We start from the raw sequence: 22,304 nt of genomic DNA, 5'->3' as shown, positions 1-22,304 counted from the left end.
TATCCAACCCACCCACTCCCGGGACCCCACCCCCCATCCAACCCCACTGCTCCCTGTCTCCTGACCGCCCCCCTGCTCCTGAACCTCTTCCCCATCCAACCACTTTCTGTCCCCTGACTGCCCCCCAGGACCTCCTGCCCCTTATCTACCCCCCGCCCCCTTACCATGCCGCTCAGAGTGGCAGGACAGACTTATTGGAAAGCCTGGGAGGTGGGTGGGCGGAAGCTGTGCTGCCCACGCAGCAGTGTAACTGCGGGGGAGAGGGGACAGTGGGGGAGGGGTGGGGGCTAGCCTCCCCGTCTGGGAGCTCAAGGGCGGGGCAGGATGGTCCTGCGGGCTGGATGTGGCCCACGGGCCGTAGTTTGCCCACCTCTGGATTAGGAGGAGATCTTTACAGGGACAGATTATCCCAGGGATGCTACTGCGGGGTTCCTGCATCTGCCCTGAAGCATCTGATGATGGCCACTGCCCGACACGGTACGGGCTAAATGGACCAGTCTGGCAATTCCTGTGTTCCTATTCCTTGTACTCCTGGACGCAGTCTCCTTCTGGGATTGGACTGGGATGAGCACAGCCTGGAACAAGGGGTGCACTGACCTTGCTATTTCCCAGGCTCCAGAACTATTGATTCTTTCGTTCCAAATTGCTGGAGTAGAACATGCTCACCGCAGGAGCGGCAAGTGCCTCATTAGGATAGATTATAGATTCTAAACCAGAAGGGATCATTTAAACGTTTAGTCTGACCTGCATACCACTAGCCGGAGAACTTCCCTGAAATAATTCCTGGTTGAATACCACAGATCTTTTAGAAAAACATCCAATATTGATTTTTTAATTCCTTTGGTAAATTGTTCCAATGGTTAATTACCCTCACAGTTAAAAATTTGCAGCTTATCTCCAGTCTGAATTTCTCTACCTTCAGCTTTCAGCCATTGGATCTTATTATACTTTTGTCTGCTAGGTTATTGAACCCCAGGGAGGTACTTCGGCCCAGATCCACAAAGGATCCCAACTTCCATTGTTCTATGTTGCTTCCTTATGGACAGTTTACTAAGCGATCCAGATTGCTCTGTGTCAGTGACTTGTCGTCTCTGTTATTTATAGAACCCTGTAAATCTGCAGATATCTGCTTTATATCCAGATATCTGCATCTGAGAATGATTTTTACGGATTGAAGATCAGATGCAGATACAAGTTTTGTATCCATGCAGGGCTCTAGTTATTTACCACTCCCCTGTCTTTTTGTCATGTGTAAAGTTTATCGTGAGGTTTTTATGTTTTCTTCCAGATCACTGATAAAAATGTTAAATTGCATGGGGCCAAGAACCGATTCCTGGAGGACCCCACTAGAAACGCTTGATGATGATTCTTCATGTAGTTACATTTTGAAACCCATCAGTTAGCCAGCTTTTAATTCATTTAATATGTGCCATGTTCATTTTATATTGTTCTAGTTTATTAATCAAAATGTCAGGTGGTACCAAGTCAAATGCCTTATAGAAGTCTATTGCATCAACACTTGTCACCTTGATCAACCAAATTTGTAATCTCATCAAAATAGATATCCAGTTAACTTGGCAGGATTTGTTTTCCATAAGCCCCTGTTGATTAGCATTGATTACATTATCCTCCTTTAATTCTTTATTAATCGAGTCCCACAGCAGCCATTCCATTTTCTTGCCTGGGATTGATGTCAGGCTGATGGCTCTGTAATTACCCGGATCATCCCGTTTACCCTTTTTGAATATTAGCCCAACATTAGCTTTCTTCCCATCTTCTGGAACTTTCCCGGGGTTATTGACGATCCATGTTAACAGTCCAGTGTGCATCCTCCAAGGCAGAAGCACAGCCTGACCATTCCTTTTCTGCCGGGCTTAGAGACTCCACTAAGGAGTGCCTGGGTCCCTGTCTGTCCCAGTCCCAACGCTCCAGACTCAGTTCTCAGCCCCAGGCTGTAGGCAGGCACAGTAGGAGGGGAAGGTTTCTCCCTCAGCAGTGGAAGATAGAAGCAGCCCTTGGTGTCAGTGAGTGCATAGGGCCAGTGCAGCAGTGCCTGCTGGTCTCCTGGTGATCTAGTTACCTTTTCCTTCTCTGCTGCTATTTATTGCCCTATGCTTATTATGGGAGTGAAAGCTTTAATTTCCAAGGAGCAGCAGTGTTAGGCTGTCCAGTCACAGGGGCTTCATGCAACCCCCTGAGCTAAGTGGGAAGGGGACTGCAAGGGGGTCTCCAAGCAGCAGGAAAGGAGAAGTGTCCCTGAAGGAACGTGAGCTCCCAGTGTGATGCTCTGGCTAAGAGGGCTAATGCGATCCTTGGAGGTACAAGGGGAATCTTGAGTTGGAGCAGCGAGGTGGTATTAGCTCTGTGTGGGGCATTGGTGAGACCAGTTGTGGTGTCCACACTTCAGAAAAGGTGCTGACAAATTAGGATGGTTCATAGAAGAGCCATAGGAATGATTTGAAGTCTGGAAAACCTGCCTGAAAGGAAAGGAGTACTTGTGGCACCTTAGAGAGCTGTAGCTCACGAAAGCTTATGCTCAAATAAATTGGTTAGTCTCTAAGGTGCCACAAGTCCTCCTTTTCTTTTTGCGGATACAGACTAACATGGCTGCTACTCTGAAACCTGCCTGAAAGGGTGAGACTAAGGCCATGGGGACTAGAGCGGCATGGCAATGGCACTTAGGGTGACCAGATGTCCTGAGTTTTTAGGGACAGTCCCAATTTTGGGGTCTTTTTCTTATATAGGCTCCTATTACCTCCCACCCCCGTCCCGATTTTTCACATTTGTTGGCTGGTCACCCTAATGGCACTACAGCTGGGCCAGTAAAGTCCCTCAGTGGAGACAGGGCCTACAGTGTGTTAGGGGGCTTATTCCTTCACCCGCTTCCTTCCCTGGTCCTTCTCGCATGAACAGAGAGCAGGAATACCCGAAGTCCGAAGGTGCAAACAATTCGATGTTTATTGGGGTGAACTTCCAGCAAGCTTAAATACAAGTTCCATTTTCCTTATTTTCAAATCCCAACTTACTTCCTGTTTGCCCCTAATTTATATAGTAATATTCTTAGCTATACCTTAACCAATCATTCTACTGAAATTTAACTAACCAATCCTAACATATTGTAACATGATTAGCTAACCAATTATATCCCACCACCTTAATTAGTTTACACCCAGCAAAATTAATTATACAGCAGACAGAAACAATCACAGAACCAGACAGAGACCATGCCAATAAACAATAGCAAAGTAGGAACTATAATGTCAAAACAATACAGAAGTGAGGATTGCACATCCCAGTATTGATAAGTGAGTTCTTGCCAGACGGGATGCTATCAAACTAAGTTTCCTTTTACATCTTCTAGGCACTTCCCTTTCTCTGGAGGCGATAGGCACTATCAGGACAGGATTGTATTCCTAACAGCCCCATAGCATCTCAATGTGACTAGGTTGGAATGTGAGGATGTGACCGTTCACTTCCCAGCTTATGGCTGCCTCTATTGCTTGGCCAAAGGCCTTAGCCTAAGAACAGGGCCTCAGAGTGTCACAGTAAGAGAAGGACCTTACACTGGCAGACAGTGATTTTGATTCTTTCTTTTATACCTCTAGAACTAGCTAAGTGATAAGAATACACCTAAATTCTTAAAGTACAGGCCTTTGCAGACAGGCCTGAATATCTATATCCTAACACAGTGACTGAAGTGGTGGTGGGTTTTCCATCAAGGTAGGACCTCCTTCCTTTCAGTACCCCAAGGGGGAGTTAGACAGGAATTTCCCTTGGATTCGGCTGACTTGTTTGTTCTCCAGTGCACCCTGGAGCTCAGGCTGTGTGTGCTGTGCTCCAGCCTTGGGCAGGAAGGAGATGGCGAAGCAGACAAATAACCAGGGCCCAATCAGTGAGGCTACGAGAATGGCAGCAAGCCTGCGACAGGCCCTGTGGCAATACTCCCCCTAAAGGAGCCCCAAGCTTTGTTTTGTTCTTTGGCAAAGCTCCAAGACTGACCTCTCCTGGCCAACCAGCAGGTGGCAGTAGCCACCTAGTAACGATGCTGGGTTTCCTGCCTATGCGGAGCTAGGGTCTTGCATCTGAGACTTGCAATAAAATCACAGGGGTTGGCAGGTGTCATTTATTCCCTAGGTCCTCTGTTCCCAGTGCTCATTGCTGTGAAAGGAAGGGGTGATTATCACAGAGAATTGTGCCTTTGCTGCACACCCTGCCCTGGGCCTGGATGCTGATCTGGGGCCTGGCTCAGAAATCACCCATGTGTGCCAGGCCTCAGCTGCCACACTGTTCTCCAGCTCACCAGCCTCCCTAGGGCGAGGGCTGCATAGGGTGACCAGATGTCCTGATTTTATAGGGACAGTCCCGAGATTTGGGCTTTTTTCTTATGTAGACACCTATTCTTCCCCCCCCCCCCGCCATCCCCCCATCCCGATTTTTCACACTTGCCATCTGGTCACCCTAGGGCTGCACCCCATGAAAGCAAACAGCTGAGAACAGGAGGTGGGAGCCAGAGGGTGCATGGGGGTTAGGCGTGGGGAAGGGACGAGCTTGGGACCCTTCCCTCTCATGTCTCTTTAAAAGCAGCTTTGTTCCACAGAGTGGGCTGGCCGTGGTGCTGCATGGCATGTGGCCCCCCTTGTATCCTCTGAGCCCATGGGCAGGGAGCCAGGCTGGGGGGCCTACCCCAGGGTGCACTGCCACTTTGGCCAGGGCTGGGGAGAGCCCTGTGCCCTTGGAGGAGCAATGCTCCCGCAACCAGCCGCTTCTGGCTGAACATGCTGAGTTCAGAGTGGGGCTGGGCCCTGGGCCCTGTCTGGAGCCCTGACTCCTGGCCATCCCCACCCTGCCTGTGTGCGGAGCCCTGCTCCCCTTACACCAGCGCAGGCTTTGGGAGCGGCAGGAAGAGGAGGGGACCAGGCATCACTTTCACTTTCTGTTACTGAGAGTTCTTGGCGAACGGTGGAGGTTGAGCAGGGCCTCAGCCTGGAGGCGATGGCTGGTGAGTGAAGGGGCCTGGGCAGCCTCAGGTAGAGACAGGAGGGAGGCTGGGCTCTGTTTTGTCCCCTCTCCTCAGGCCCTGGTGCACACCCTGCCTGGGGCCTGGCAGCTGCAGGCGTGGGCAGCCTCTGCTCCTGCCAGACACGAGGCCAGGCCTCTGGGCTTGAGTAAATGCTCCTGCCTGCTCCTCCGGGGTGGGGCTGGTGCTGTGCTCTTCCCCTCCTTCCTTTCTCCCCCCCTCCAACTTCCCAATCCCTGCCCACTCCGTCTGGATGGCGCCAGCCCCCCTCCCACCCTCTACCCACTCTGCTCCCCGCCCCGATGAGGACTGTTCCATGGTATCCCGCCTTCCTTCCCACCTTCCGCTCAGAGGGGGCCAGCGCCCTCTCGTTCTTCACTCCTCCCACAAGGGACGTGTCACAGGGGATGTTTTGCCCCTTTAAGAGCATGAGGCCAGCCAGCCCTGTTCAGTTTTCAGCCCCAGCTGGGAAGGGGCCAGGGGTTTGTGGAGGGCTGAGGGAGCTCAGCTGGAGCAAAGCTCCAGGAGGGGGAGGGGTGGGGGGGTTGGACTGGCCCTAGAGGGGCAGGCAGGGCTCCTGCCTCCTGTTTTCTGTTACTTTGGGTGTGTTTTGTTTGAAGGAATAAAGCATACCCTGAGGGAGGGCCCCAAGGTATTGAATCCAGCCTGGGCTAGGGAGAGCTGGCCAGCAGCCCAACAGACCAGTGCCACAGCATCCCCCACCTGCGCCCCACACAGAACTGGCCCATTCCCCTGCTCCCCCACCTGGCCAGTCAATGGCAGGAGCTCAGGGAGAGCCAGGCCAAGGATCCTTTGAGATGTGGCCAAACCTGCACAAGCAGGGAGCCTCCTGCCACAGGTGCAGAGCCCGTCAGTGTGAGCTGGGGCCAGGCCCGGCTGCCTGCAATAGAAAGATTTTTGCAAAGAAGCTGGGTGTCGTGGCCACTAGCTCCCTGGCTGCTAGGGGCTGAACATGCCGTCTGGGGATTGTTAGCGCTTCATCCATACCCCACCCTGCCCGTGACAGCTATTCCCTGGCCCCATTTACAGAAGGGGGAACGAGGGCGAAGGTTAAGGCCAACATGTTCGCCTGGGTATTTAGGTCCCGAAATACGTGGCCTGACTATTGCAGGCTATTCGCACTTGGGGGCCTCGATCCGGGCTTAGGTGTCTAGCTGGAGCTGACTCTCCTCCTGGGCTGGGCAGGAGCTTGCTCTGGGCCTAGTCCATCAGCGTTGGCCTTGGCAACACTGCCCCCAGTCAAGAACTGATCTGGTGCCCTCCCTGCTTCCCCAAGGGCAAGCCCTGGACTACAGACAACCTGGGAGCTTTAGGAAAAACCAGTTACGAGCTTTCAGCACTAGTGGCCGCGTTACGTGTACACACTCAGGGCTTTTCTATGGCTGAGATGCCATGGGGTGCCGCTGGAGCGGGTCAGTGAATCCCTCCTACTCTGCTAGGAGGGGTTCTCCCATCGGCACATGCACCACCCTCCCAAGAGCGCTAGCCCTGTGTACACCAGGGGTTAGGCCGGTTTAACTGCGTTGCTCTGGGGAGTGGATTTTTCACACCCCTGAGCAAAGCAGTTCTACTGACCAAATTTCCTAGTGTAGTCCAGGCCTTAGGGGATGTCTGCACTTCAAACGTGGCAGTGGGGCCATTCCCTGCAGCGAGGAGAGGGGTTTTCCATCACTGTCGTTTATCCACCTCCCCAAGAGGAGGCAGCTAAATCGATGGCAGAATTCTTCCACTGACCTAGCACTTCCTCCGCCAGGGGATGTGTTGGATAGATACAGGCATACAGCCAGAGCTACACTGCAGACTTAGATGCTTGGGTGTGTGAAAAATCCATGCCCCTGAGCGCCGTAGTTACACCCACCTAGCCTGGGCAGACAGCACTGTGTCAGTGAGAGCTTGTCCCGTGGACACAGCTACTGCTTCGGGCGGAGGTGGATTAATCACGCCAATGGGAGAAACTCTCCCGCCGGTGTAGGAGCGTCTTCACTTAAGCGCTGTGAAGACGGGTGCAGCTGTGCTGATGCAGCCTTTTAAGCGCAGACTTGCCCTGCGTCTCTCTCTCGAGGGCGTGGATTCTTTTGCGCCTGGGAGACATAGCTAGGCCCGATGTGAATTTTCAGTGTAGCCCAGCCCTAAGTTCCCTGTGATATTCCCCTCCCGCTCCCCCATTGCGGGCAGGCTGTAACACAAAGGGAGCCATGTCCCCATTGCGAAAGAGAAGCCAGATAGTGTCTCTCTGGGGAGGGGCGGAGCTAAGACTACTCATTAGCCCTTCTAGCTCTGCCGCTTCCTGCCCGTTCAGCGCAGAGCCGAGCAGCTGGGCATTCTGGGTCACCAGGCTCTGGCCTCGCAGCTCCTGGAGCTCTGTGCTTTTCTCAGGGTTGCACGACCCATGGAAACATGGCTGTGTCTGGTGCTTCCTTGCTGCTCCTCTGGTGCGTCTGCCGTGTCTCTCAGACACACCCCGCCCCAACCCTCACTCAGTGAAATCCCTCCACAGCCGTAGCTGGCTTCCTTATGGGCTGGCATGGGCGGGCACTCCTCTTGTGTCAGCTCTCTGGTTCCACAAGGGAGCTTAATTGCTTCTTTACCCTGACTGAAAGCAGCTGTCACGGCCACCAACAGCGTTTAACCTGACCATTTACTCGCACGTGAAACAGTTAACGACATTCCCATTGGAGGTCTGAGCTAACTCCTCACTGAGTGCTGGGACGGGTCTCCCCTTGCCGAGCAGTGCAGCCACAGGCAGGGCTAACTGCAGGGTCTTGTCATGCCAGGAACAGCGAGGGACTCACTGTAATGAAGGCTGCGAGTCTGGAAAACGAAATGGAATCCTCATAAAAATGTCCCGGGTTAGCGAGCCAGCCCCGTGTGTGTGAGTGCTTGGGCAGGCACTGGAGGCTGGTGGAGTGAGTGGGGAGATCGGGGGGTTGTGTGTGAAGGAATGGGGGGGTGTACATGGAAGGCTGTGGGGTGGGCCATGGCTGTATCAGCTGGTCCCTACGGGAGCTCCACTAGTGGAACCCCCATGTGAAGGAGCTGCCTGGTATAGCATGGTACATGCACACAGGGCCTGGCGCCGCCATGGGCAGGTACAAATACCCCAAGGGCTGGCGGGGCCCGAGGGGAGGCCCCAGGGGCTCACGTGGCTGCTCTTACAGACCGGAAGTTAAGCAACGTGCGGATCAGGTTTTTGGAGAGTGTGAGCAAGGCTGTGATCAGCACCCTCCTGGACGACCTGCTGGAGAGACGGGTGCTGAACGAGGAGGAAGTGGAGGAGGTGAGGGAGAGCTGCAGTAAGAGGAGTGACCAAGCCCGGTGTCTGATTGATGGGGTGAGGAAAAAGGGTGCCAGAGCCAGTGAAATATTCATCGAGCGCCTCTGCTTCAGAGATGTCCACCTGGCCACAGAGCTGGAGCTCAGCCCCCCCTCGGGTGAGTGGTGCCACAACGGCTGATTCTCCAGTCTCTGTGGGGCTGCATGCACGGGATAGCTGGGCAGGAGGCTGGGCTATGCAGGGGTTCTCCCATGGGCGCTGGCCTTTGGGAGCCCCTCTCCGTGCAGGGTTCTCTCCCCCTCCAGGGTGTGTGACATGTGCATGCTGGTTATTAAATGAGCTGCAAAGCCCTGGGTGCTGCTGCCTGGGCCCATGTTCCCCACTAGCCACAGCAATGGCAGAGCCAATGTCACAGACGTGCCCTGCTCTTTCCAAACACAGGCTTTGTCTGCACTGGGATTCCCCAGACCCCTGATTCCCAACAACAGGGCAGCAAGAGAGGCCAGGCTGACCCACACCTCCCTGCTGGGCATCAGCAAAGGACAGAGCAGCTTCCTGCCCTGAGCGGCAGAGGTGCTCGCACAGCCCCATGAGTGTCCTGCTGGGGGTGGGGTTCCTCACACTGTGATCTCCCCTTGGTGCAAGGGCTTGGCAGCAGCTGAGCCAGGCCCCACATGCTGCTCAGAGTGTGGAGATGCTGCCCTCTTTCCAGAGCAGGGAACCCGTGGCACAATGGGGCAGGGATGCCCTGAGTCCACCCACCACGTTCCATGATCCTGTCACTCCCAGGTGCATAGTGGCAGTCGAGGGGCTATGCAGACATGGTGATGGAGAGGGACAACTCAGGCTGTCTCTGCTGAATGGGGGATACTCCCCCAAGTTGGACAATCATGGCCCTGCCTATCCCAGCCCCCCAGCAGGCAGTGGCTTGTGCCCTCGCAGACCCAACCCATCGCACTAGCCAGTGTGGAGGGTTAGCCGCCTCGCCTTGCTGCTCCCTGTCTCAGGAGGAGACGTGGGCTGTTCTGCATTTCTCCCTCTGCCTTTCCCAGTGGGGATTTCAGGACAGCACGTGTGGCTCCCAGCTACTAACTGCCTCCTCTCAGCTAATGTGGGGTTTATGATCCCAGGGTCTGCTGCAGAAACCCAGCCAGCGCCATCTCAGGAATGGATCTGTCCCTGCCCCCAGGAATTCGTCCAGCGGATCCAGAAGGAGGAAGCAAAGGAGGTGCTCTGTGCTGCTCCCTTTGGGCTCCTCCCCTGTCATGTGTGTTTGGCAGAGACCCCAGAGCTCAGGCACAGCCTGCTGGCTACAGCCAGATTTTACCTCCAGCATCACTGTGAACGTGTACAGCATGAGTGCCATTGCACTCCCCGATGGGACCTCAGGGACTGGGGTGCCGGGGGGGGGGTGGAAAGAACCCTTGACAATTTTGCCCCCTAAGCCCTACACCTCTGTCTGTACCAGGTGGAGCCAGAGAAGTGGTTGATCTCGGCGGTTTGACAGTGTTTGATTTTAGCTGCACGGAGACTGCAAGTTGCCCCTTCCTGCTAGATCCCTTTGAAGCACTGACAGCAGCGTGATGGCCTGGGGCAGCTGATCCGATCCCTTGGTCGCTGCGCCCAGCACCAGACCATCTGTGTGGTGTCAGGGAGGGGGAAGCCTTGGAAGCAGCAAGACCTTTCCGAGCCCTCCCTAGGTCACCCGAGCAGTTGGGGAACAGTCACCCAGAGGAAGCGAAGCTTCTCCGTGATGCTTGTGAGGGTGCTGCAGGCTCCTCTGTGGAGGCCATGCCCAGCCAGCCCCACGCGATGCGGGCAGGAGGGACTAATCACAGGCAGGTTTGCTTTATACACCAAAGACCAAGATCATCCTCATGCTCCACTGGCCCCTTAAAAATGCTCTGAAGGCAGGAGCTCCGGCCCAAGGCAGTGCTTTCCTGGGGTTTTGCACAGCCTCACAGACTCGTTTTGCTAGCAGACCCCATTAGAAACCACCGCACACACTCAAACTACAGTAGCCCTCCACCAGCTGACACGAACCCCAGTCAGAGACCACCCCATGCTCCACCGCCTGGCTATGCAGACGTTGGGATCAGGCTGGATCCTAGCTCTCCCCACTCAGCCTCTGGCCCAGCTGTGCCGGGCTGTTTTGCTGTAGCGGCCCCAGCTATGTTTCTGGCTGTGTGAACAGTATCGTACTGGGCTAAGTTTGGCTGCATCCACCAGGATGACATAGACCCTTTCCCCTTCAACAGCCGCCCCATGAGAGGGTACTTGGGGGGGCCACTCTTCCTCCACAGAGACCCTACTGCCCAGAAGCCATGTGACAGTCTCCTTGTAGGGATGCTAAGGGGCATGGAGCAGAAGGGGCTCCTTGGTAATTTGAGGAGTGGTATCTAGAGATGTGGATAACAACCTCCCTATGGGTCGTGGCTCCGTCCTGCCACGTGCACTGGGCCCCTAAAGTGAGGGCTGTGTCGTGACTGGCCCAGCGTGAGTTTTCCTTTCTTACAGATCTATTCCATCCGGGACAAGGCGACGCGAACCCGCCTGGCCCTCATCATCTGTAATGTTGAGTTTGACCATCTGCGCAGGAGGGACGGGGCTGACGTGGACATGAATGGGATGAAGAGGCTTCTAGAAGGGCTGGGATACAAGGTGGAAATCCACTGCAACTTAAATGCCCAGGTACAGGATCTCCCCAAGCCACCAGTGACTATCCCAGGCCCCTGGGGAAGATGTTGTGACCTTTGCTTGGTTCATTCCTGGCTCAGTCCCCCCTTGGCAAGGGTCCTGGGGCTGGTTCCTCCTAGGAGCTGCCAGTAGGGAGATGTCAGATCTCTCCCGAAGCCCTCTCTGGGATGGGAACACTCTCTCCATGGGAATGCTCCATCCAAGAGAGCACTGGCTGCTGCTGCTGGAGGTCTTGCCCCGCCACCCCTCAACGGTGCCCGCAGGAGTAGCAGTCATTCTTCTGGCTGCTGTTCACTGACACTGCTGTCCCTGCTTGCTTTCAGGCCATGGTGGAGACCCTGAAGCAGTTTGCTGCTCGGAACGAGCACCGGACCTCGGATAGCACCTTCCTCGTGCTCATGTCTCATGGCGTCAGGGCTGGCCTGTGCGGGACAAATTGCCAAGACGAGTCCACAGACATCCTTCCCATTGACACCATCTACAGCACCTTCAACAACAGGAACTGCCAGGCACTGCTGGAAAAACCCAAGTGATCATCATTCAGGCCTGCCGTGGGGTGAGCCTGCACTCTGGGACGGGGCTGGTGGCCTGCCACCAGGGAAGGGCACCCACTGGAACGGGGATGTGGGAACGGGAAAACATGGCCTGATCTTGGCTGTAACTGGTGCCCATGTTTCCCAGAGAACCACGGACAGGTGTGGGTGAGTGACTCTGCAGAGCTCCCGGGAGATGGCTCCAGCCTTGCTCCGCTGCCCCCTGAAGGGTTAGAAGATGATGCAAGTCACCAAATCCACGTGGAGAGCGATTTCATCTGTTTCCAAGCTACAACGCCAGGTAACTGGCTGCCAGGAGCCGGCCTGGGGCTGTGACATGCACCGAGAGCATTGGCTCTAAATTGGCTGAGCCCATGCATCCAGCTCTGCCTGGGGTCCCTCCCAGCCCCGATCTGCTCTCTCTGCTCTGCTGATCTGCTCCCACCACGGCCTCCAATAGCCTCCTCCTGGCCAGCCCTTAGGGCCCCTACTCCAGTCTCGACCTCCCAGCCACTCGCTGGGCACTGAGACACTGTCCTCTCCTACCCCTCTGAACATGAGCCCTTTTGGTGGGGCTGCCCCCTGCCACTCTCAGGGAATCCCCAGGGGCTCTGCCCTTGGTTCATCTCCCTTCACCCTCTGGACAGTTTCACAGGACTCAGCTCTCATCTCTATGCTGATGGCTCACACAGCTCTCTCCATGCCTCGCCTGTCTCCTGCCGTTCAATCCTGCCTCTCGGCCTGGCTCTCTGACATCTCCCTTCGGGTGTCTAAGTTCCCTCTAAGCTGCGCGTTGCACAGCAGCCTATCAAGGGCCACACAGGTGCTCAGGGCTGCAGCGGGGAGAGGTGCCTCTCCCCTGGCCCCAGCCCCGGACCTGCCGCGGTGGGGAGAGACGCTCTCCCCCAGCCCTGGAGTTGCTGCGGTGGGGAGAGGTGCCTCTCCCCCGCAGCCCAGATGCTGCTGTGGGAGAGAGGGTTGGGGAGAGTCCTCTCTCCCTGCCACAGCCCCGGGACAGCCATGCACCCCAAACCCCTCATCCCCGGGACCACCCCAGAAGCCCGCACCCCCAGGCAGGGCCCTCACACCACCACCCCCCGCACCCCCAACCATCTGCCCAGCCCTGAGCCCCTCCCACATCCCAAACCCCTTATCCCTAGCCCCACCCCAGAGCCCGCACCCCCAGCCAGAGCCCTCTTCCCGGCACACCCCAACCCTCTGCCCCAGCCCTGAGCCCCCTCCCACACTCCAAACCCCTTGGCCCCATCCCCACCACACATCACCTCCATATTGATGCACATAACAAAATTCATTCCACACATGGACCTAAAAAACTAGAGGGAACACTGGCCGGAAGCCTCTTTTGAAAGCAAAGTTTAGATGCTGGAGCACAAGCCACCCACCCAACTGCCTGGAGTCCTCCCAGGCCAGCCCGTGTGCCAGGAAGTCCAGAGGCTCATTCCTGACTGCACCTAGAGTCGGGAGGCTGCACTCACAGTTTCTAGTAGCCTCTTGGGCCCCCAGCCAGTGCTGTGTATCTAGCTCTGCAGAGGGAACTCACTAAACTGAATTGAGCAGAGCCTGGCTTGACAAAGAGTGGGGATAACAGGGTATGGTACTTGTCAAGGTTCCTCCCCGACTCTGAACACTAGGGTACAGATGTGGGGACTTGCATGAAAAACCTCCTAAGCTTATCTTTACAAGCTTAGGTCAAAACTTCCCCCAAGGTACAAAATATTCCACCCTTTGTCCTTGGATTGGCCGCTACCACCACCAAACAAATACTGGTTACTGGGGAAAGCTGTTTGGACACGTCTTTCCCCCAAAATACTTCCCAAAACCTTGCACCCCACTTTCTGGATAAGGTTTGGTAAAAAGCCTCACCAATTTGCCTAGGTGACTACAGACCCAGACCCTTGGATCTTAAGAACAATGAACAATCCTCCCAACACTTGCACCCCCCCTTTCCAGGGAAATGTTGGATAAAAAGCCTCACCAATTTGCATAGGTGACCACAGACCCAAACCCTTGGATCTGAGAACAATGAAAAAGCATTCAGTTTTCTTACAAGAAGACTTTTAATAAATAGAAATAAAGAAATCCCCCCTGTAAAATCAGGATGGTAGATACCTTACAGGGTAATTAGATTCAAACAGAGAACCCCTCTAGGCAAAACCTTAAGTTACAAAAAAGATACACAGACAGAAATAGTTATTCTATTCAGCACAATTCTTTTCTCAGCCATTTAAAGAAATCATAATCTAACACGTATCTAGCTAGATTACTTACTAAAAGTTCTAAGACTCCATTCCTGGTCTATCCCCGGCAAAGACAGAATATAGACAGACTGAGACCCTTTGTTTTCTCCCTCCTCCCAGCTTTTGAAAGTATCTTGTCTCCTCATTGGTCATTTTGGTCAGGTGCCAGCGAGGTTACCTTTAGCTTCTTAACCCTTTACAGGTGAGAGGATTTTTCCTCTGGCCAGGAGGGATTTTAAAGGGGTTTACCCTTCCCTTTATATTTATGACAGTACTGTAGTGCAGTCAGGGCCCAACAGCCCTGGATTTCCTGCAGGAGATCTGTGACCCAGATACTTGGAATGGGAAGCCCTCTAGCTAGTGAGCTTTCCAGAAAGCCTTGCATGTGACAGTCCCTCTCTGGGATAACCAGAGACTCAGATCTGTTCTGCTTTTGCCCTTTCCATTTGTTCTCTGGCCTGTGCTGTACAGGAGATCAGTAGTTCCCAAAGTGGGGTCCACCATGTGTCACATGAGGGTCCGTCCCTTGAGTCAGGGCCAGAATATGCCGGAACAATGTTCTGGCACTTTTGCTGCATGGAGGAAGCCCTTTTTAGACCAAAATGGCATCCTCTGTGCAGTGTGACCACACTGTGTGTGGGAGGTTGCACTGGCAGGGCATTCTGCTAGGACTGGGAATGAAAGGGGTCCAGGACACTTAGTAAAATGCCAAAGGAGTCCTTGGGGAACAAAAGAAAAGGAGGACTTGTGGCACCTTAGAGACGAACAAATTTGTTTGAGCATAAGCTTTTGTGAGCTACAGCTACAGCTGGGCCCAGCCCCTCCGCCCTGAGGGTCTGTCCGTCTCTCCCTGCCTGGAGAGCTTTCTCCTGCTTCTGGCAGGCTCAGTCACTCTCAGCCTGCAGCTTCTGGCTGCCTTTTACCATGGGACCACTTGATTCTCCCGAGGCGTGGCTCATCCTTGTCATCAGGGCTGGCTTGGCCTTCGGCTCTCCAGCCCATGGGGAAGCCACCCTGGTACAGGCCCCTTCTGGCCTCAGCCAGGAATGGGTCTGCTTGCCATAGTGCTGTGTCTGTGGCAATCCCTCGCAGCCCTCGATCGCCAATGAACAGCCTTACCAGCCTGGCCCGCCTGTTCCTCTCCCCCACCCCGCAGCGACTGGGCCAGAACCGCTCAGCTTTGCCCTCCTAGTAATTCCTCTTCTCTTCCCTTATCTTCAGCCTCATTGAGCACTCCCAGCTGCTCCGTGAAGGGTGAAATCCCTTTGCCAGCCCCAGCCCCCACATCTCCAGTGTCTGTTATAGTCTAGAGGGAGAAGCAGCCCTGCTCCAAGTTGTGTAACAGCCCTTTTTCTCCACAGACACTTTGTCCTGGAGATCTCCAAAAACTGGCTCCGTCTTCATCACCTCCCTGATAGAGCAGCTCCGAACCAATGCCTGGTGCCTCCCCTTGGAGGAGATCTTCCGAAAGGTGACTCTGTCCTTCCTGCTGGGTGACTGGGAACACGCTCCCCTGCTAACCATCAGCAGTACCACAGCAGGGACCTGTCCCCAGCCCCATGAGGAGCTCTGGCTGCTCATGCAGATCATCCCCTACAGGCATCCACAGTATATTAAAAACGTGCTCCATGTCTGTTTAACCAGGGGAGTCTTAGCAGAGTTCACAGCGCACGTCTTCAGGGGAATCTGAGTGGAGAGGCAATGGCCTGGCCGGATCCACAAAGGGACATAGGCCTTGCAGTGCCGAATTGGAAGCAACCTGCCACCTAGTGGATTCCACCTCCCTGTGAGGTGCATGGGGAGAGACAGGCCCAAACGATGGCATCCACAAAAGCCAGCGTGGTAGGTGGGGAGCCACCTAAGCTGGCCAATGGGAGATGCCAATGAGAGGGGTGTGTGCTAAGCCCCATCCCTCGCAGAGCATTAGGCACCTAAGCCCAGGCTGCAGGGAGGTGCCTGTCTCCCCTTGTGCTCCACAGCCAGGAACCCCTCTGTGTGAGCTGTTTCTTGGCAGGAACAGCGGTGGTGCACCCTAGCTCCATCCCATATGACCAGGGGTGGGGGCGTCCTCTGTCATAACTAAGGCTAAGATTCTGTCACGGGTATTTTTAGTAAAAATCACAGACAGGGCGCGGGCAACGAACAAAAATTCACAGAAACTCGTGACCCGTCCCTGACTTTTCCTAAAAATAACAGGGGGGTCTGACCACCCGGGGAGTGAAGCTCGAGCCCTGTGCGGGGACACTGACAACCCAAGCAGGGTGGTGGGCGGGGGGGGGATTCTAGCCCCTATGGCAGAGGCTGGAGCTGAAGCCAAAGAACTCACAGAGGTTTGTTAAAGTCACAGAATCTGTGACGAAATCCTACCCTCCCTCAAAACCTTAGTCTAGTGGTCAGGGCTCCCCTGGGATGAGAGAGACCCAGCTTCAAGTCCCTCATCTGCTTGATAGGAGTAGGGGGCTCCTGTCTCAGGAGAGGGCACTAACCACTGGGCTCTAGGATAGTCTGTTGTGGGGCTCCCTGGTCGCTCCTGTTGCAGCCATTCCTCGTGGATAATAATTAACTGGGCTGGAGACAGAGTGTGAGTGACCCTACGGTCCAGTGGTCAGAGTGCTCATCCTGTTCTAATCCCACCTCCTCATCAGGCAGAGCAGGGAATTGAACGGGGGTCTCCCACATCCCAGGTGACTGCCCTAAGCAGGGGGATAGAGGACACATCTTCCTGTCCTCTCCCCATCCCCCAGCTGTTTTGTATGGAGTTAGGCGTGCTCAGAGCATACCTACTGGACTGTCCCCCACAGGCAAGATAGGTGGGGGAACTAGAGTGACCAGAATGTCCCAATTTATAGGGACAGTCCCGATATTCGGGGCTTTGTCTTATATAGGCGCCTATTACCCCCCAACTCCTTGTCCTGATTTTTCACACTTGCTGTCTGGTCACCCTAGGGAACATCTGTCTCCACCTAGCTTGAGGATTGTGCTGAGAGTTAGGTGGGAGATGGGCCTTTGAGTGCATGGCCAGCGGCAGGAATATAGGCGTCTAGGAGACGTTTCCAGTAGAAGTATAGAGTTTATGTGCCTACTGCTGAGCAGCAGTTTTGTGGGCCACAATGGTGCCCTAAAATTGGCTGCAGGTGCCTAAATCCCTTTGTGGGCCTGGGTCCAGCCTGGGAGTGGGGTTCTGCTGTGAAACTTCCCTCCATCCATACCCACTCAAGCTGTTGTTCCAAAGATGGCCCAGTAATGTACATTTCAGAAACAAACAATTTACTTACTTTCCTCCACTACACAGCTGTAAGTGCAGACCCTGCAGCTCTGCTGGGAAGTGACGGTGGGGACATTCTCTGTGTCGATCTCACTCACACAAATCACATTGTTTAAGGCCAGAAGGAACCATTGCGATGATCTAGTCTGACCTCCTGCATAACGCAGGTCAGGGAACCTCACCCAATAATTTCTGCATCAAGCCCAGACCCTCTCCCCATCTTCTCTCCAAGCCTTCTGGTGGGGGCAGGTTTTTGTCCATTTCTTCTCCCACCTGGGACCCTGGTTCCTCCACACTGTTACCTTCCCCCTCCTGAGCTTGCCTTTCCCCATCCAGCCCCTTTTTCTTTGTCTCTCTCACCAGTTGCCATGGAACCTTCCAGCTCCACCCTGCCATCCAGTTCTCAAAGAGCCACTGCCCTGGAGAGTTCGTTCAGAAAGGGTTTTGGTGACCACAGCAGCGTTCCTTGGGTTCTTGGGCCCGACAGGAGCAGCCTGGGCATGCCTGCCATGGCAGGCACGCACTGTGACATGCATAGCATGTGAGGTGTTTGTACCAGAGGTGGCTCGAGCACGCAGGTGCTCTAGTGGAGGTAGAGGTGCAGCCTGGCTGTCATTATCATCATGCAGAATTTCTGCTCCTGATTCTCCCTGTTCTCCCCAACGTTATTCAAGGTCCATGCTTTCTAGCAGCAGATTGTTTTGTGTTTAAAGTGCTGCCGGTCCCCTGGAATTGTGACTGATCTGACCTCTCCTCCCAATCTCAGGTCCAGCTCTCTTTTCAAAATTTTCCTCGTCAGATGCCCACAAAGGAAAGAACAACCATGATAAAAAAGTTCTATCTGTTCCCAGGCCATTAGAACCAGCCCCACAGTAAGTATCTTCTTCTGGAGTCTCTCAACAAACATTTCTACTATGACCAGTAACTGCACATGTTTTGAAGGGACAGGGCTCTCGTTCCAGATGTAGCACGTAAATTCACCTTCCGTTCCTGATTCCAGATTGACCAGGGTCTGGCAGATCTAGATTCTACTTCGATGGCAGCTTCTCCCCTTACGTTAGGGTTCAGGCGAGGTAGATCTCCCCATCCTCTGAACTGAACTAAAACCTCTCCATAGACATTGGCTGTTTGAAGGAAAAGGCCTGGACAGACAAGTTCTAGTAGTCAAAACTTTCTGTGGCTAATCTTCTCTTCTTAGAGCAGCTTTGTGCTTGAAGAAATGAGTGACACGTATCACAGAAAAGGACTTTTAATTCTAGGGAAACACAGGGGAAGCCACAAAATTTACACCTCTCCAGGAAGGAAGAGGAAAGAAGCAAAAGGGGAGGGAAACTCGGCATCCGGGGAGTGCAATTTCAAGCCCTAGTGAAGCAATGTAATAAACAGAAGACTCTGTAATCCTCTCCAGGGCACTGGAACTCTGAGCAGGAAGCAGCATGGGGAGAAGGGGCAAATCATCTCAGCCAAACAATAGCTTCTCTGAGACTGAACCATAAAGGTAGTGGAGAATGGGAATGCAGCAGCTACAATAGCTGGATATCAGTAAAGCAGAAGTTTATTCAGGGGTGAATGTAAAATGGAGCTCTTACCAGTACAGGGCCGCTCTGGCCCCCCCAGAAGGGCAGGGCCTCGGGCGGAAGAGGTGGGGCTGGGAGTCAGCATCCCCCAGCCAGTCCATCTGCGCTCCCTGGCCCGCGCCGCCCGGGGCTCCAGCGGCGATTTAAAAGGCCCCGGGGCTTTAACGTTGCTGCCCCTTTTGTGCCCCCCCATCAGTGGCCCTGCTGGTAGGGACCCGGCAGGGCTGCCGATGGGGGGGGCGCAAAAGGGGCAGCGACATTAAAGCGGTAGGGCCGGTACTGGTGGCTACTTTTTACCGGTACACCATACCGGCCTGTACTGCCTTACTTTCACCCCTGAGTTTATTACACTCTTAGCTGAAATGATCTCCCACTGGGCTGGATGTGACACTCTTGGGATGGAAAACCGGCAGGAGGCTCAGGAAAGAAAGGAAATGATCTGCAGCAATGTATCCTGTGGGAAGAACAGTGTTAGACCTGCTTTTATCAAATATCTGCCATTGTGAAAGAAGAGAGAGGAGTAAGTTGGCGGGGTTGGGACCATTAACAGGGACATGGCCAATCCCAGAGTGTAGAAACGTGGGCAGGAAATAACAAAATGAGATTCATGGTGGAGAAATGCAGAAAATTCCTTTTGTGAAAAAACACCCAAAACAAACCCCCAGCCAGGAAACAGCGCTGCTGAGCGGGAGCCTGGGGCTTTGGTAGCCACAAGTTGTAGTGCAATAAGCCAGTGATTTGCGTTAAACACAGAAACAGCAAATGATGGAGCAAGGGCGAGTTGACTCTTTGCACACTCTAGACTGTTCTGGGCACAGCATCACCAGCAAGGCACTGACCGATTGGAGGGAGTCACCGAAGATCAAAAGACTGTTTGTTATGATGGAGGGCACCCAGAGTTCTGGGCATATGTGTAAACCAGTTGTAAAACCCCTGCAGAGTGGACAGATGTGCACAAGTAAAAACCTCTCTCAAGCTCCCCAAATTCAGTCTCTCCCCATCCCCTTCCCCAAAACCCCTGACCCTGGAGATCAGAGGCAATGGCCCATTTACTGGATCAGACTAGGAGGCAGGGGAAAGGATATTGATGAGCACCACTGGGATGCAGAATCGCTGGAGGAAGAGCTGGTGTCTCTCTTGCAGTGACCGTCTTTGTTGAGGAAGGAAGTGACAGGATGTTCAGAGAGCTGCATTTATACTCAGCAGGGACCAGCCTTGTGCTCTACCCTGCTCCTGCTGCCTTCAAGGGTATGATATGAGCTAAGGGAGTTCCCCAGGCTCGCCTGAAGGAGCTCCGGCCTAGAAATGAGACTCCCACACACATGGCATCCTTAGCGAATGCAAAGTCCCTCCTGGGGAGAAAGAGCCGCTGTGTGGCCTGTGCTGCCAGGCTGCACTGGTGAACTGTTGCTCTTCTCTCTCCTCTCCAGATAAGACAGGGCATGTCCCATGGGGGCCCTGCCACAGTCACTGTCGGCACCTTCCTGAAGGACAGCGTCTGCACATTCAACACTGGCACAAAGCTCAAGGTCTCTCCTCCGGCTGCCTGCACACTTTCCACCTGTAGCTTTCCTCTGAACTGCCAGAAGTGCCTTCAGCTTCTCACCAGCCCCTTCCCCTGGGGAAGTGCCTTCTCTTTGTGACAGGACAACCGTAGCACCAGCCTTGAAGCTCCTGCTGCCACATCTCTATAAAATGGCTTTTCCTAGCGAGACAGCAGCACCCTCCCGCTATCTAGATCCTACAGCACTGACATCCCAGAGGCCCCATCCCTGAGATCCAGTACACACTCTGATCATTCTCTCCCGTAGCCAGACTTTGAGTCCCCAGGACAGTCAGATAAGTGAGTCTCAGCCACATCCTTCTTGGTAAAAAGCTGGAGTCTCCCATTAGGGATATCAACTCCAGGGGCGTCTTCACTGTAGTTAGCCCAGGCTCTTGTCCCCTCCCCTCCGCATATAAAACCCTCTCCCCTGGGCTTTCCACCTGGGCTAGCTGCCCCAGCTGAGGGTGGGTTCGAGCATGGTGCTGCTTTCACTGCGGCTGGGAGCCTGCTCACTTTGCCGCAAGATGCAGGCTAAATCACTCGAGTGCTGACTGTCCACCTCTGCCTTCCCACAATCCCCCCCAGGTGCCCAGGACAGGCGTGTTCCACAAATGCACTGGGAAAGAGTCATACAGCGGCTTACCTTACAGCAGCACAAAGAACCATGGGCTATGCCCCAAACGTGCTAGCGACCCACAGGGGAGCGCAGCACCAGTGGGGACGCAGTAACTTGGGCAGGGCTTTGCAGTGTGGCTGCTCACAGCCAGGTTAGACTAACCCAGTACTCATGCCTGGTGCTGATCACCCGGGCTAATTCTGCTGAACTCTGAGGGGAACATGGAGTGTAGCCAGCAGCAGCTGTCTTCTCTCGCTACCAGCGATTCACAGACCCCCTGGAATGGAAGGGGCCTGTGTCCGTTCCCCTTACAGCGAGGCTGGGTTAACTGAGCTTACTCCAAGTCATCCCCACTAGATGGCAGCCAGGCTGAGCCTTGAATAGGTGCAGTGGTGATTCCCCAACCTCACTGAGCTGTTCGCTACCTTGTTCTCATTCTCCATAATTATAGGGCCACATTCTGCCCAGTGTCAACTCCAGACTTCAGAGAGCTGAGGCTGCAAGTGGTCCATGACATTTGGCTTAGTGCTTAACCCACATTTCTCTATTAAAACCTAAGCCCATCACTTCTGTCCTTGGCACCAGTGCTAAGAACAGATCCCTCTCCATCTAGAGCAGCCCTTTTTGTCCTTAATGATGAGCGAGAGACACCCATCTACACCACTGCAAGGCAAGAACATCAGGAAGGGAGCAGGGTTCTTTGGCATGATAAATGGGGGGTAGAACTAGGACTAATGGGGTGAAGTGATGAAAGGAGAATTTAGCTTTGTTGCTTTCTGGGCTATTCCTATGGCTGGGGCAAGGGAGTAAGCAACTCCTGGGACCAGAGGTGTCCTTGCCCCTCTCCGCCGTTGTGCTGCTTTCTGGGCACACTCTCTCTGGTTTCCCTGTCTCATTGCCTGTGGTTACTTTTATAGGTGGTTTTACCATGTTCTTGAAAAGCGATGACTGTAGGGACGGGAACAGCAGTTTGTGTGGTTTTAGAGACATCAGAACTCATCTCGGGGCCATTTTAAAAAATACTTTTCTGTGCTTGTGAGCACCTCTTCCCATGGATTGTTTCTGGCCATTTGTACCCTCATTTCCAGAGATGCCAAGAACCAGCAATTCCCTTTAGCTCCAGTTCATCGATTTCATACATTCCAAGGGAAAAAAGGACCATTGTGACCTTCTAGTGTGACCTCCTGTAGAGCACAGGTCAGAGACCTGCCCGAACTTAATTCCTAGAGCAGAGCTTTGAGAAAAACATCCCATCTTGGCTGAAAAATTGTCAGTGATCAAGAATCCACCAGGACTCTTGGTAAATTGTTCCACATTCAGCTGTGGGTGCTCAGCCCTCCTAGAAATCAAGCTCTTGGTGCGTCCCAGACTGGTCTGATTGTATTCCCAAAGCAGAGCTAGGAGAACCATAGGGCTCTATAAGGAGTATTTCTACCTGAAACACCAGCCCTAAGAGGCCATGAAGTGGTGCAAGGACATCAGCCTCTGCAATGCAGGCTC

The 22,304-nt window shown here is 54.0% G+C and overlaps 1 protein-coding gene across 1 annotated transcript; it reads left to right on the top strand.

Moving 5' to 3' along the window:
- Nucleotides 1-284: 284 nt before the first annotated feature.
- Nucleotides 285-21,952, top strand: LOC102948326 (caspase-1). The gene is given in 13 exon segments (XM_043531305.1): nucleotides 285-475; nucleotides 477-522; nucleotides 524-557; nucleotides 2,960-2,965; nucleotides 8,197-8,469; nucleotides 9,443-9,540; nucleotides 10,830-11,003; nucleotides 11,333-11,537; nucleotides 11,540-11,565; nucleotides 11,693-11,843; nucleotides 15,162-15,271; nucleotides 17,832-17,937; nucleotides 20,073-21,952. Coding segments are annotated over 12 exon segments (1,350 nt in total). The 5' UTR covers nucleotides 285-341; the 3' UTR covers nucleotides 17,925-17,937; nucleotides 20,073-21,952.
- Nucleotides 21,953-22,304: the final 352 nt, after the last annotated feature.

The sequence above is a fragment of the Chelonia mydas genome, chromosome 17 (assembly GCF_015237465.2).
Source record: "Chelonia mydas isolate rCheMyd1 chromosome 17, rCheMyd1.pri.v2, whole genome shotgun sequence".
Lineage (NCBI taxonomy): Eukaryota > Metazoa > Chordata > Testudines > Cheloniidae > Chelonia > Chelonia mydas.
The sequence above is the reverse complement of the archived record's forward strand: the minus strand, read 5'-3'. Positions and strand labels throughout refer to the sequence as shown.